Source organism: Rhea americana, unplaced genomic scaffold, assembly GCF_003343005.1.
Source record: "Rhea americana isolate MKP2758 unplaced genomic scaffold, rheAme1 scaffold_241, whole genome shotgun sequence".
In the NCBI taxonomy this organism is placed as follows: domain Eukaryota; kingdom Metazoa; phylum Chordata; class Aves; order Rheiformes; family Rheidae; genus Rhea; species Rhea americana.
Window position 1 is genome coordinate 1,247,970 of NW_028186359.1, and position 12,521 is coordinate 1,260,490.

At 41.2% G+C, this 12,521-nt stretch overlaps 1 protein-coding gene and 1 long non-coding RNA gene across 2 annotated transcripts in view; one reads left to right on the top strand and one right to left on the bottom strand.

The window, feature by feature from the left end:
* LOC146594980 (uncharacterized) overlaps positions 1–12,521 on the top strand; it is a 47,707-nt gene that overhangs the window by 18,168 nt on the left and 17,018 nt on the right. The window lies entirely within an intron of this gene.
* HSD11B1 (hydroxysteroid 11-beta dehydrogenase 1) lies at positions 1,785–7,153 on the bottom strand. Its single transcript, XM_085306589.1, has 6 exons — positions 6,771–7,153; positions 6,045–6,175; positions 5,341–5,452; positions 4,477–4,662; positions 3,525–3,668; positions 1,785–2,706 (listed from the first exon to the last, which is right to left on the bottom strand). Exons 1-6 carry the CDS (start codon positions 6,856–6,858, stop codon positions 2,486–2,488), a joined length of 882 nt encoding a protein of 293 aa, XP_085162715.1. The 5' UTR covers positions 6,859–7,153; the 3' UTR covers positions 1,785–2,485.

Sequence of the window (12,521 nt, forward strand, 5' to 3'; positions counted from 1 at the left end):
CCTATGAGCTTSTTCTAGATGGTACAGCATGCTCTGAACAGTTGCACTGTGCTATTGCCTTTGCCAAAGCTCCCCTCGACAAGCTCTCATCCATCCTTTGTATTAGGAGGTTTACCAGCCACATTTTGAAAGGGCATTCAAACTGCACATACTTTTCTTTATAGATCCATGCTGTCATTCTGACAGTAGCCTCGCTGACTGTGGTTTTAAAGCGCTTTTTTTCCTGCTGATTTACCTTCTTTGAAGAATGCTGAATAAAAATAAAATGCCAGCACCGCTCCCACCAAGGGGATGAAAGTAACAGCCCTATCTCTCTGTGAAAAAACAGGCAAGAAATGAACAAACTCTTCAGGTCTGATCACAGAGGTGGAGTGCTAGATGTATTGGTAGGTTGAAAATTGAGCTGCAAGAGATAGCAGTTTTAAACTGACTTTTGTCTTGCATAAGTTTGACTGCTGATATACCTATTGGACCTTTTTTTGCATTTCCTGTAATTCAGCAAACATTAGCATAATGGAGAATGCCACTTTGGACTTTATCTGTCCCTTGGCACCCTTTTCCTGCCATGAATTTCAGGCATGCTTTCTGATTAACATTGAAAGGAAGGCTCTAAAAAGCCTCCTAGCCTGACAGAGAGGTAGCCTTGTTGTTAGGTGACTGCCTTTGGAGATGGGAAACCTGTTAGTGCAGACTTCCTAAGAGAAGTTGGCATTCTTTTTCTTCTGCTTCCTCAAGTGCAAAACAGAGGCAATGCTTGCCTTCCTCACTGGCTGCCATAAGGATTTRTTAAATGGAGATAATCACCATAGTACAGATTCATATGATTATCCAGAAAAAAATGTATTGGCAAAGTTTGTGGGGTTTAGATTCTTATCATTATTTCCAGCTTATCCTATGTGATAATGCTATTTGTTATATCTAAAAAATATACTGTGTCTTGAGGAATCCACTGAAGCTGGTTGCAAAAGGCAATAAAAGAGCTAAGTGAGTATATCAGAAAGACTTTCAGCTTCCATGAGTTTTGTGCGTCACACTGCTGAGCATCTGCCTAGGCATATGGAGAACTGATTTGCAAATAATTCTCTCAAGGGGTGAGTCTAAAGGCCAAAACCCACTCTGTATGCATAGGTTAGTGCAGGGGATCTCAGGATAAGGCAAAAAGAAATGTCATTGGGTTTGTAGTATGAGTTCCTAAATTCCTTTAGAAAGTAAGTAGCAAAGTGATTCTCAGGAGTACTTCTGGTGGGAATTTTTTGGGGGGAGGCTTCTTACTTCTTTGTTTCAAAACAGGTAACAGCTGGAAGGGCAGGTACTAGTTTTGTCAAGGAGGTACCAGCTCTGCCAGGATTATTGCTCCAATAGCTACAGCAACATTAGATGTAAATGCAGCAGTTTGTGAGCTGCTGCTGGAGGAGCTGAAGTAACCTAATGCTTGCTGCTGCCGGTTTGGTGCTTAGGTTTTGCATTCAGTATCCTATCGCTTCCAGTGCTCAAGCTCACAGCTTATCATGGCAACGTGGCAGGTCTGCTCTGTGTATCTAGAAGGCTGTGTAATACTGTATAAGTCTGTAAGAAATGGTAATCCTAACAAAAGACTGCATGGAAAAGCCTGCATTTAAGTCAGAAATTAAGTTAAAAATAGGCTAAAAGAAGAATTATTCCTAAAATGGAATAATAAAGGATTATTGCAAGGATTCAACTTTCCTATGAAAGACAAGTCAATGGAATTGTACAGCACTTGTAATGGAGAAGGAGGGGGGAAACACAGAACACACAAGACTAAGTCTAGTGGATTTTATTTAATGATTGGTTTATGTTACTACTTTTCCATAGCCTGGGGGAAGGGAATGGGTCTAACCAGTTGGAATATTACAGCTGCAGGAAATTCCCCTGCATGTTGTGTACCACAGCACAAGGTTGTCTCAGCTAGATCGTCTAGAGATGATGTGATTTACTTAAAATAACTTAAAACTTTTAAAAACACAAATGGAATTTTCTAATCTGAGGGCTGTTGAACTATCCTAATGTATACAGTTATTCAGTAAAATAATCTATCTGTTGCAAATATTTTATCTACCAGCAGAGGAGGCTATTGGACAGAATAAACCTTCCTAAACTGGCAAATGCTAAGACTTCTTTAGTAACTGGAACTGTAATGAGAGCCACAGACGCTAACCACACAGATGTGGTTAGTTCTTATTTCTATTTAAATGCAAAGGCAACAGTGCTAGCTAAGGAGGACTGAGAGTAGGGAATGCAATGCTGGCATCCAAACCAGCAGATGAAGGTGCAGCATTTCACTGCAGTGGGAGTGGGAGGCCCGTCATGCATTGCTGTGCAGGGCCATAAAACACTGGAGGATCCAGCATTTCATTCCCTAGACGCAAGGGAGCTTGAGCAGAGATGCTTTGTGTAGCCCTCAGCAATGATTAAAATAGCATCAAGATAAGCATCAAGCATAAGAAGAAAAGTGCTAGAGGATYGTTTAGTTTTCCTTCAAATTCTCTATGTTGTAGTGCTTCCTAACCAGATAATCTAGGAAGTCTGCAGCCCAGTCCCGGATCAGGAGGGGTATTTTAGTAGAAGCGTATTTGTAGTAAACTTCCCGTTGGCGGAGAGCTCCCCCTTTGATGATTTCCAGCGCACACTCCTCTTTGGGTGCTGGGGACATCAGGACCACATCAGCAGCAGCTTTCATGGCACTCTCTAGCCCAGGAGAACAAAAGAAACTTCAGTCAGATTTGGACTGCCCTCTGCAAGTTGCCTAAGGATATGCTAGGTATTGTTTAAAAGGTAATTATCATCAATTTAGCTTTCTGTGAGCTCAGCTCTTCCAAAAGTTCTGTGCTACAGGGCTGCTTCATGTCATGTATAATATGCAGCAGCWAGGGACTCTTGCAAGACTAGGACAGGACTCTCTGTGCTTAGCTTTCTATGCATACAGTCCTTTTCCTGAAGAGTTCAACTTGTGATGAGCGATGTGAGGGGTTGAGGAAGACTGTGTTATTTAATTAATGCAAATGCAGGTGGTAGAACAGGTAAAATAATTTATTAAAATTAGATATATTAGTATACACTTGAAAATGGAAATAATTTTGTGAGACTAAAAATAATTTCTTGACCATTGTCCAGCACATACAGCATTTTTCAAGCTACTCTAATACATGCACTTGCATTTACATAATTTGTCATTGTATCAATAGAGGAAATAATGGGAAATACGCAGCTGGCACAAGCACTTATAGTCACTGAATATTAGGCTGTGCCAGCCATTATGTAGTGGTTGATTTTCTGTTGCCGTGGGTGAAGAAATTAGTTTTCGGACTCTTCTTTGGGGGAGAGGTAGTGTCCTTCAGGGMAGATGGAAGTGCGTTTTGCATGCATTCACAGTATGGGGGGCTTGGTGGAAAAGAAGCAACAGAGATGGAAGGAAGGGTCAGTGGAGAAGGGACTTTAGGGTAGGATAAAAAGCTTAGTGTGATGTTCTGTTCCTAATCAGCCAGGTCAAACACAACTGATCTTACCAGTATTAATGAAGCCAAGGACGCAGAGCGTGATGGAAACATTAACACTCTGAATGCTGAATTCCTGCCTCAGGGAGCTGAAAAATCCATCCAAGGCAAACTTAGTTGCAGAATAGGGAACAGTAAATGGAAACCCAACTTTACCTAGACACAGAGTTAAGTTCTATTATAGCACAGAAAGCTGCACTGCATGAACCTCTTTTTATTCTTCCTCAGATAAAGTATTTTACTCAAATGGACTTTACTGTTTGTGAAATGTCATCCTGGCATCTGAGCAGCTGAAGATTGCCAAGTATTCCCATCCAGTTCCAGATCTCTTAAGACCTTAGGTCCAACAACATGTCTCATGTCMCTGCTCAGTATGAGCAACAGCCAGAAACTATGAAACCTCCAGAGAGGAAAGGCAGAGCAAAGTTTAATCCCTTTTGGCTCTAGATACTAAATTATCATCACCAAAAGTCTAACCAGCACACTGGCTGTGAGATGGGGACATCTGCTGTTAATTCAGTTTCCTGACTAATAGAAATTTATTAGAATAGTCGTGTTTTTATGTCAATAACTAACTCTACAAATATGAACAAGAATTTGACCTACCACAACAAGATGAAYGATCAGTCAGAGAGACAACACAAGGAGAAATTAATGTATTTCCTCTTTTCTCCATAAAACTGGAGATGTACTAGGTTTGCTGCTATGAGCGGCATACCAGGGTATGGAGTTTGCCTCCTCAAGGAACATGGCTATGGCTAGTCAGAAAGAAAGCTGGAGCAATCAGATGCCATCAGAGAAAAATGCCAATGAGAAAATGCAAAAGAGTCCTTTTCAAAAAAAAAATTTTTTTTGAGTGTGTTAAGCAGTTATGACTGTTAATCTGTTAATATGTTGCCTATGAAAATCAGCCCATGGTGTCTTTTGACTGATTCTCATATCACCTGCTTTGCTGCATACTCACCTGCCATAGATGAAACTACTACAATGCTGCCCCCGCTCTCCTTCAGCATAGGCAGAGCAGAGACCGTCATAGCTACATAGCTGAGGAAGTTAATCTGCAGGAGCTTTTGTACGTGCCCAACATCCCCATCAAAATAACTGAAGTACGACTTGCCAATGTGATTAAGAATCAGCATGTCTAGGCCTCCTGAAAGCAGAGGAGCAGGCATTAGTGTTGGGTAGGGGAAGGCTAAAAGCAGAAGAACAGAGGCACTCCTTGGAGCACAATGAATATAATAATAAAAAAAAAATAGGTTTTTGGGTCAGAGCTGTGGCCTGTTATCTTTGAAGCAGGGACAGTCCAGACAGCATCTGGCAGTAAAAATGTGCTTGGCATACCTCACTTGTCCTAGACAAGAGAGCTGCAAAAAGCATGTTATTTGTTGTGATTTTTTTTGTTTGTTTTTCTGGTTAAAAACACAARTAACATAGCACAAATGAGATCACTCCTGAATTGTCTGTGGGTCTAGGGTGGGAGAAGGAGTGCTCCAGACTGAGCTGAAATATTGCATTTCCGCAGCAATGACCCATGACCAGAATAGCAAAGTTGCTACAGGGCTAACTGACAGCTTCAGCCATGGTAGTTGGTGGTGATGAAATACAGGATTATGATACTGGAACAGGATGTTACCGGGGCACAGAGATGAAATCAAGAGGGCAGTTTGGGGTGAGCTAAACTGATAAGGATTGGAAGGAGGGCCTGGAGCAGCACTGGGGGCAGGACAAAAAGCAGAGAATTAAGGAAAGTCTTTCTTGTCCCACCCTGTCTCTGATTCTTTTTTTTTTTTTTGGTCATTGTGTTCTCAAGAGCAAGCCATAAACTTACCCATTAAGTTCTCTGCCTCCTTCACAACATGCTCAGCAAATGCCATGTCCTCCATGCTGCCACTCACGTACTGTGCAGAGGCTGCCCCCAGCTTAAGGCACTGTTCAACAACCTGGGAYACACCAACAGGACACCTCAAACTTACTTCCCTGTAGTGTGAAGTCTGCTGCTGTACAGCTCAGGTGTACTAAAAGAGGCTATCTGTGCTCATTGTAATGTGTCCCTGAGTTAAAAACAGCAATCTGAAGTTTCTGGGAGCATGTTTGAAGCTTCTTAAGTTTCAAAGGGAGCCTGAAAACATGTTTGTTTGGTAAATGCATTACCCAAGGCAGATGACAATGGAATTGCATGCATGTAGGGTGAGTGGGGAGCGTATATATCATTGCAGTGGAATGAGGGTGTGTGCATGTGCTGGTGCAGAATGTATACATGGAATAGGTATACATAACTAGGCAACTTTAAATGTAACTGCATGTGTTATGTAGAATGTATGTATCTGACAATGATTTTTGAGTATATGGAAGCCCCAGATAGCGTGAGTATGCATACCCATGAATATAAATGTGCATAATTGGTATTTGTGCCATGGCAATTATATGTGCATATAGGTATGCATATATACCTGTTATACAAGATTGGCCTTCCTATGTTTGTGTGTGCACTGTCATGAACATGCATGTGTGAGTGCTTAGCTTGCCATTTACTTTCTGTAGCTTGGTCTCTGTCCGTGCTGTGACCAAAATATGGGATCCCATCCGTGCAAGGTGATAAGCCATCTGCTCTCCAATTCCAGTGCTTGCTCCAGTGACAATCACTCGCTTCCCTTTCAGCATCTCTGGAGACCAAGGCACAGGGATTTAATTTATCCAAACCCTACAAAAAAAATCTCCTGATGCCCCTGAAAGCACTCAACTGCAACCTGTGTGAGCCTGTTAAGTGCTGAGTGAGTTCTGTCCTGCATCAGGATGTTTCTTCCTTTGCCTGGAAAAAGCTGCAAAAAGGAGCAGCTGCAGTTCCTAATGTGAACACAATAACRCAGGAACAGTTCTTTACTCTTTCAACTATTTTTTTTTTCACAAATTGAGACACAGCTTAAACACATTGTGCAATAAAAACCCCACTAAATACATTTTTCAAAACTTAAAATCCAACATTTTAAAATCATTTTTCTAAGTTTTGTTATACATTTCAAAATGGAGCATTAAAAGCCTTTTCTATTTTAGAAACCTTCTACCTCACCTATTTGCTCAGTAACTATTTCTACATGTTACTTGACTGATTCAATTTCAAATCTTCGCTAAAACAAGGTTCCATTATCAGCAGTGACACAAATGCTCAAACATGCTTTGTTCCAAGCTCTGTACAGTTTTTATGCAAAACACTCAAACGTGACTTTTAATATTTTAAAGACATTCACTTTTAATACTTACCCGGTTTGAAATTCTCCCTCGCAGAATAAAAACAGAAGGCCAAGACCAATCCCAAAAAGGGAATGAGAATCTTTTGCAACCATCCCATCCCACTGTAGAGTCAGGAAATAAAGCATGAAAGAGAAGGGAGGGAAAAAAAAATCTGCAGAGCTGCTCCAGAAAGAAGCAGCAATGCCAATCCTTTAAAACCTGTTAGTGAAGGAACTACAACTTCCAAAGCACTGGAAAATCACAATTGGATTGATAAGCGAAGCAAAACCTCTGATTTGCTCCTCAGTGGAGCTGGTGAACCTTGTTTCACCTAACTGACAGTGTTGCTTTGGGTTCTGCCTGGCTCTTTTCATATTTCCTGTCCCTACGTTAAAATGCAGAATTTTGCACAACACCCTCGAAGAGGTGTGTCTTTGCAGAACAGCATCAAGTTTCACTTAGAGAATATCAGAGCAGCCTATTGCAGGTGATTAAAAATTGTATCTTATTCCCACTGGTCATCTAAGCACTAGCACTGTACTCTGATACTATGTGGGTACATACTAAGATGCAATCCCTGTCTGATTACTACTTAAAGTGTCACTGCAGGTCAGACACAGGGAAAGCAACCTYGGCTAGATGCAACCCACCCTGAGAGGGATGAGCTGTGGGCTGCCTTGTTCCTGCGGGCACTGCTGCTGCTGTGTGCTCCGAGGCCCTTGGCAGATGCTTGCCATTGGGATGCTGGGCTGCAGGAGGCACCAGAGTGGGGTCACAGATATGCATACTACCTACTACCCCAAATAGTTCAAAACATGCTCTTCTGACATGGTGTTGTGCCCCCTCCCATCTACTTACGTGAACAGATGGTGGCAACAGAGAGAGCAGGGATTGAAAGGGCCAAGCTGGACTCCCCCAAAGGAGTGCAACTGCTCTAGCTCAAAGGGGCTATGTGACAGAGAGGAGGTTTGCAGTGAAACACTGAATATTCTGGGCTATTTTTGCAGAGAAAGGTCCTTGCTCCTATGCTTCCTGTTACAACATTTTTTTKGGGGAGTTTCTTAAGACTTTTAAGTGAATATATTCCAAGAAAAATCAGATAACATCCATTATTTCACTATGTTTAGGCAGCAGCAAATTAGATGTCTTAGGTCTTATATAATAGTTATGAATTACTTAACAAAGTAGGTCTAGTGCTGGAATCTTCATAGATTGTAGGACTGTCATGGAAATTAATTTGCTTCTGAAATTACTTTGCTAAATCCTGTGCTTTCTCAACATGGGGAAAAGCAGTGTTTACAAGGACAAGAGTGTCATCTGCAGCGCAGGGAGCAGTAGCTGCAACATGGTTTAATTTGCATAGGCACAAAATGGTGGTTCTCTGTCTCACAGACTATATTTCCTAAAATTACCCAGGCATCACAGATCTTAAGAAACATTGAGTGTATCTTCCTTCTCCCAGTGAAACCAACTAGCTAAAAATACTTTGCCTCCCCCATACATCCCAGTCCTATAATTGGCTGAGAAAGGCAGCTTTGGAGTARTAATAATAATAAAGCAGAGTCGCTGTGCAGTGCAGCCAGGCATGCACAGACCCCTCCACCATAATGATCCAGAAAGAATTATTAATATGATTTTTTTCCTAATTGCAGCTTTAAAATAAAGATGGTCTAATTTAATAACATACTCGGCAGGGCCATGTGGCCTCTCTGGCATTGCCTCTGCTTTACAGCTTCCCTGCTCCGCCCCTTTCTGCTTCAGTATCAGCTTTCCCGTTTTGATAAGAAGTAACCCACATTTGGTCAGATAACACTGTTTCAGGAACCCTACCTTTTCCCAGTCTCTTTGCTTTAAACTTTGATCATGATCAAGTGACCATTTAATTCTTTGGATTGAAAAACTAAAATAATTAACCCTACTTCAGCTGTGATCTCATTTGTGTTGTGGGTAGGAACAGAGGCTCTTCTAAGATACTCCTGGTTATTATTAGCATTAGGATATTGTAATAAAGCAATAACTCTCCACCTTTCTGCAATGCCTCCAAGTGTGTTGCGAAGGTAACGTGCTCCGAGCAACAGCATACTTTGCACTCCAGTCACCTCTGTGAAATGTAGAGCCTGAGGCGTGTGGGTGGGTATCGAGCAAAACACTGCACTTGTGGCAGAGACTGAGTGTTGCTGGTATGGACTGTTTATTCAAAATTGTTTATTTTTGTGTGAGCCTTTGGAAAACGAAAGGAAAATAACATTTAAGTCAGCTGAAATACTGAACTCTATGTGAAGCAACATATCTGTTTTGTACATCATATAAACTTTTTATAAATGACATTTCATGAATGTGCTATTTGAGTGTGTTTGTTCAGATGAAGCAAAGGAGGAGTTCTGCTGGCATCTCCTGGCAGTAGCTGTGGTGGCACTGGAGGACCAGCCAGCCAGGGGACCATGCTTAACTGCCTGATACGGATTTTCACTGTTGCCTGTCACCCTTCCAGGGCTTTGCTACTTCTTACCCCCCACACACCTTGTTTTTTTTTTTTTTTTTTTTGGTTTTTTTTTTGCTTTATACAACTTAAGAACTTGTTTTTAACCTCTTCTTTGGAATGGGGAGAGGAGAGCAGAAGGACAGCAGTCTGAAGGCACTGTCTGCCCCGTGAGATTGGGTGGACTGCAGCAGGGCCAGCCACAACCAAAGTGGTTCTGGTTGGAGCTGCATTGTTGTGTCACCCATAATAACAAACTGAACTGACACATGAGGGAGCATGGCCAGGCAGTAGCAACTAACTGCTTGAACACTTAAGCAAGCAAGCAAGCAATGCCTCCTAATCGGTGCACTAGTAGCAAGAAGAAGCTGTTACTCTGAAACAGCTTCATCTAAATTAGACTGARTGAATCCCCCACTCCACTACAGGTCACTTCTGTATCTCTTATCTACTTTGAACTGTATTTCTCAGAGATGTGATGGCTGGGTGCTGTACTAACTGCTCTGTACAGATGAGGTTGTTCTTTTAGTGCAATCCATAGCTCCCTTGAAAGGAATGAAGACATGAAAGAAATTTGTTCTGACAACAAATTGGCAGAGCAGCAACTATAAGCTACTGGAGAGTCACTCCCAAACATTGCAACAAGGTGTAGCATGGAAAGAGTACATTGAACAGGCAGGGTTGAGTTTTAGGCAGGTTTGTGCATGCAAGTCAAATTTGGGAATTCAAAAGTACTTGGCAGAAATAAAAATAAAATTTTATTTTCCTCTTTTGAGTGACATTTGATTTCTTTCCATCTCATTATCAAATCTCTTTGCTAAATACAGAAGATTTTTCTCTTTTTCTCTTCTTTCCTGTATGACATAGACAAGAAACACAATTTCTCATACCCAACTCGCCCAAAGTCCTTTATCATGACTACAGGTATAATTCCTTTCTTTAAAGATAGGGATATCATCCTTATAAAGGGTGACCCTCAGGGATACTCATGTTGGTCAGATGTGCATATCAACGTAAGCTTTTAAGCTGTAACCACTTTATCTCTTTTTTACCCACTGATGCATGCAGCTTCATCCTGGCTTCTGAAAATGTGTGCAGGAAATACCTACATCCTGCAAATGCCATTGCTGTTGCAGCTGTACTCCTGAAAAATACATTCAAAACTCCCAGTAATAGTAGGAAGAAATATTGACTCAGTATTTCCACTTGCTGCCAGTTTAACAGAAATATGGTGATGTTTAAGCCACTTCTAAACATTATGTCTATTTTTACCTGAGTAACCAAATCAGAAATTGCTTCCTTGGTATTTTTTTTTTGGCACTCTGACTGCGGTCGCTTTGAGTCTTGGCCACTAGCCATGTTCCTAATGCCCTTGGTGTTGGATGGGGTAAGAGAGGAGAAAGAGGCTGATATGTTTATCCGGACCCCTAAATTTAGCTTGGCGGCTTTTGAAATGTGCAGATTCCAAACCGCAAATAGCAAGCAAGGACTTTAGAAAGACATTCAGCTCATGCCCTTGAAGTGTATTAGTGTGTAAGCAAGGGCTTTTCCTTTTTAGATAGCATTCAGCGCTGTCATCTTATGAAGGCCTGGACATAGGCCCCAGGTGGAAATAAGATCTTTGAAGAGGTGCTGAAGGATAGATAGAGGCAAATATACATGAGATCTCATGCCAGATGCCATTTTCCTGAGAATGTAATGCATAGAGAATTTTCAGTTTTACAGGTTAGAGTAAACTGAATTCAGAGAAGTCATGAAAGAAACAGAATAATAGAAATCAAACTCTCATGACATCCAGTGATGAAYTTACACCTTGAGCTATGTGTGGATTTAATACTTAGACCTAACTCAGTCTTAAGTGTTCTATATGTTTTCATGCTCTAGTTTGCCTGAGAAGTCCTTGCTATTACTGATTTCTTATTCTCTTCTTCTACTTAATCTCATTATTTATTCGAACTGATTGTTTACTGGTATATCCCAATATTCAAAATTTCTCCTTGCAGTTCACACATGGACTTTTGGAATGGATGTGCCATGTTCTATTGCCTCTGTGTGTGGACACAGTCTACTAACTGCAAGTGCTTGCATTTGTGTAATTTGCACTGGGCAGAACTGTCTGCAGTTCTCTTTAGTGTCAGTGTTTGAATGCAGGTGTGAGGAGGGCTCCAAAAATAGGACTGGGATAAGCAGACCACTGAGGAAATTTTGTCGTAGTTTAAGGAGAAAGAGGTTTGTTAAAAGCCTTTTGATCTACCGCATTGGATGAGTCCTGTCATTCATTGTGGTTAGCGTGATATTAAATGAACCCACATTGAGGTCATCATTGTATGATTTAAGTAGGACTTTATGTGGCCATTTTGGTAGAATTGGGCATTAATACCTGTCTAATTTGCCACTCTGCAGGAAGCTACTCTTATCTAAAATCAAGTGCAAGCTGTTGTGGATATGGTAACATGTCGGCTTGAGCTTTCAGGTTGACCTTTGAGTGTACAGTAAATCAGGAGGCAGAAGAGTGTGTCCCAGGAAGAATGATTTTACCAAGTTGACTTCAGAATTGCTGGCACAGTTACAGTTATTTAGTTGTCTAATCCAGTTAGCTGTCCTTAAAAGCTATTTTGATTGTTCTACAAACCTCTTTGCTTTAAGCTTATAAACCCTGTGACCAGATAACTGTAGAAAGGAGGTGTGGGTAGCAGGGCACCAGTATGATGGGAAAAACATCTTTACGTAGTGTAAAGCTGAAAACAAGGCCTGAGCTTAGAAGGGGACAAGGCCTGATGGACTCACCTAAAGCTCCTGAATCTGCCCTGGTGGATTTCCCAGCTGTGACAGTTGAGAACAGCTGTACCTACTTTTTTAAAGTTCTCCCTTTCTCAAAGGGCAGATTAAGAGACCCGTAACTTGTAAAGAAGGGCTAATATTGTGAACTAATGTACAACTGACAGAGTCTGTAGCTGGCTTGGACAAAGATGTGATTCTCATCTGAGTCAAATCCATTTATCATCTGTTTAGCTCTGCTTGCCACAGTAGTGATGCTTCTGAACTACTGTAATGTGAGAGCACTCAAACCTGGGCAGTATTTTCATGTCTTCATACAATCAGATATTTATGTCCCTGGTTTATCTGTCCAGAAGGAGTACCATGAGGAGTAACAGACTAGCCTTCCGTGTACCTGAGGCCATGCTACAAACATGTAAAATTATTAAAGTTGGAATTGTGGGGAACTATTCAGCTGACTGTTTTCTTCAGGCCTGAATGTTCCTTTTATATTTGCTAATGAAACTTCCATTGAWACTAACGAG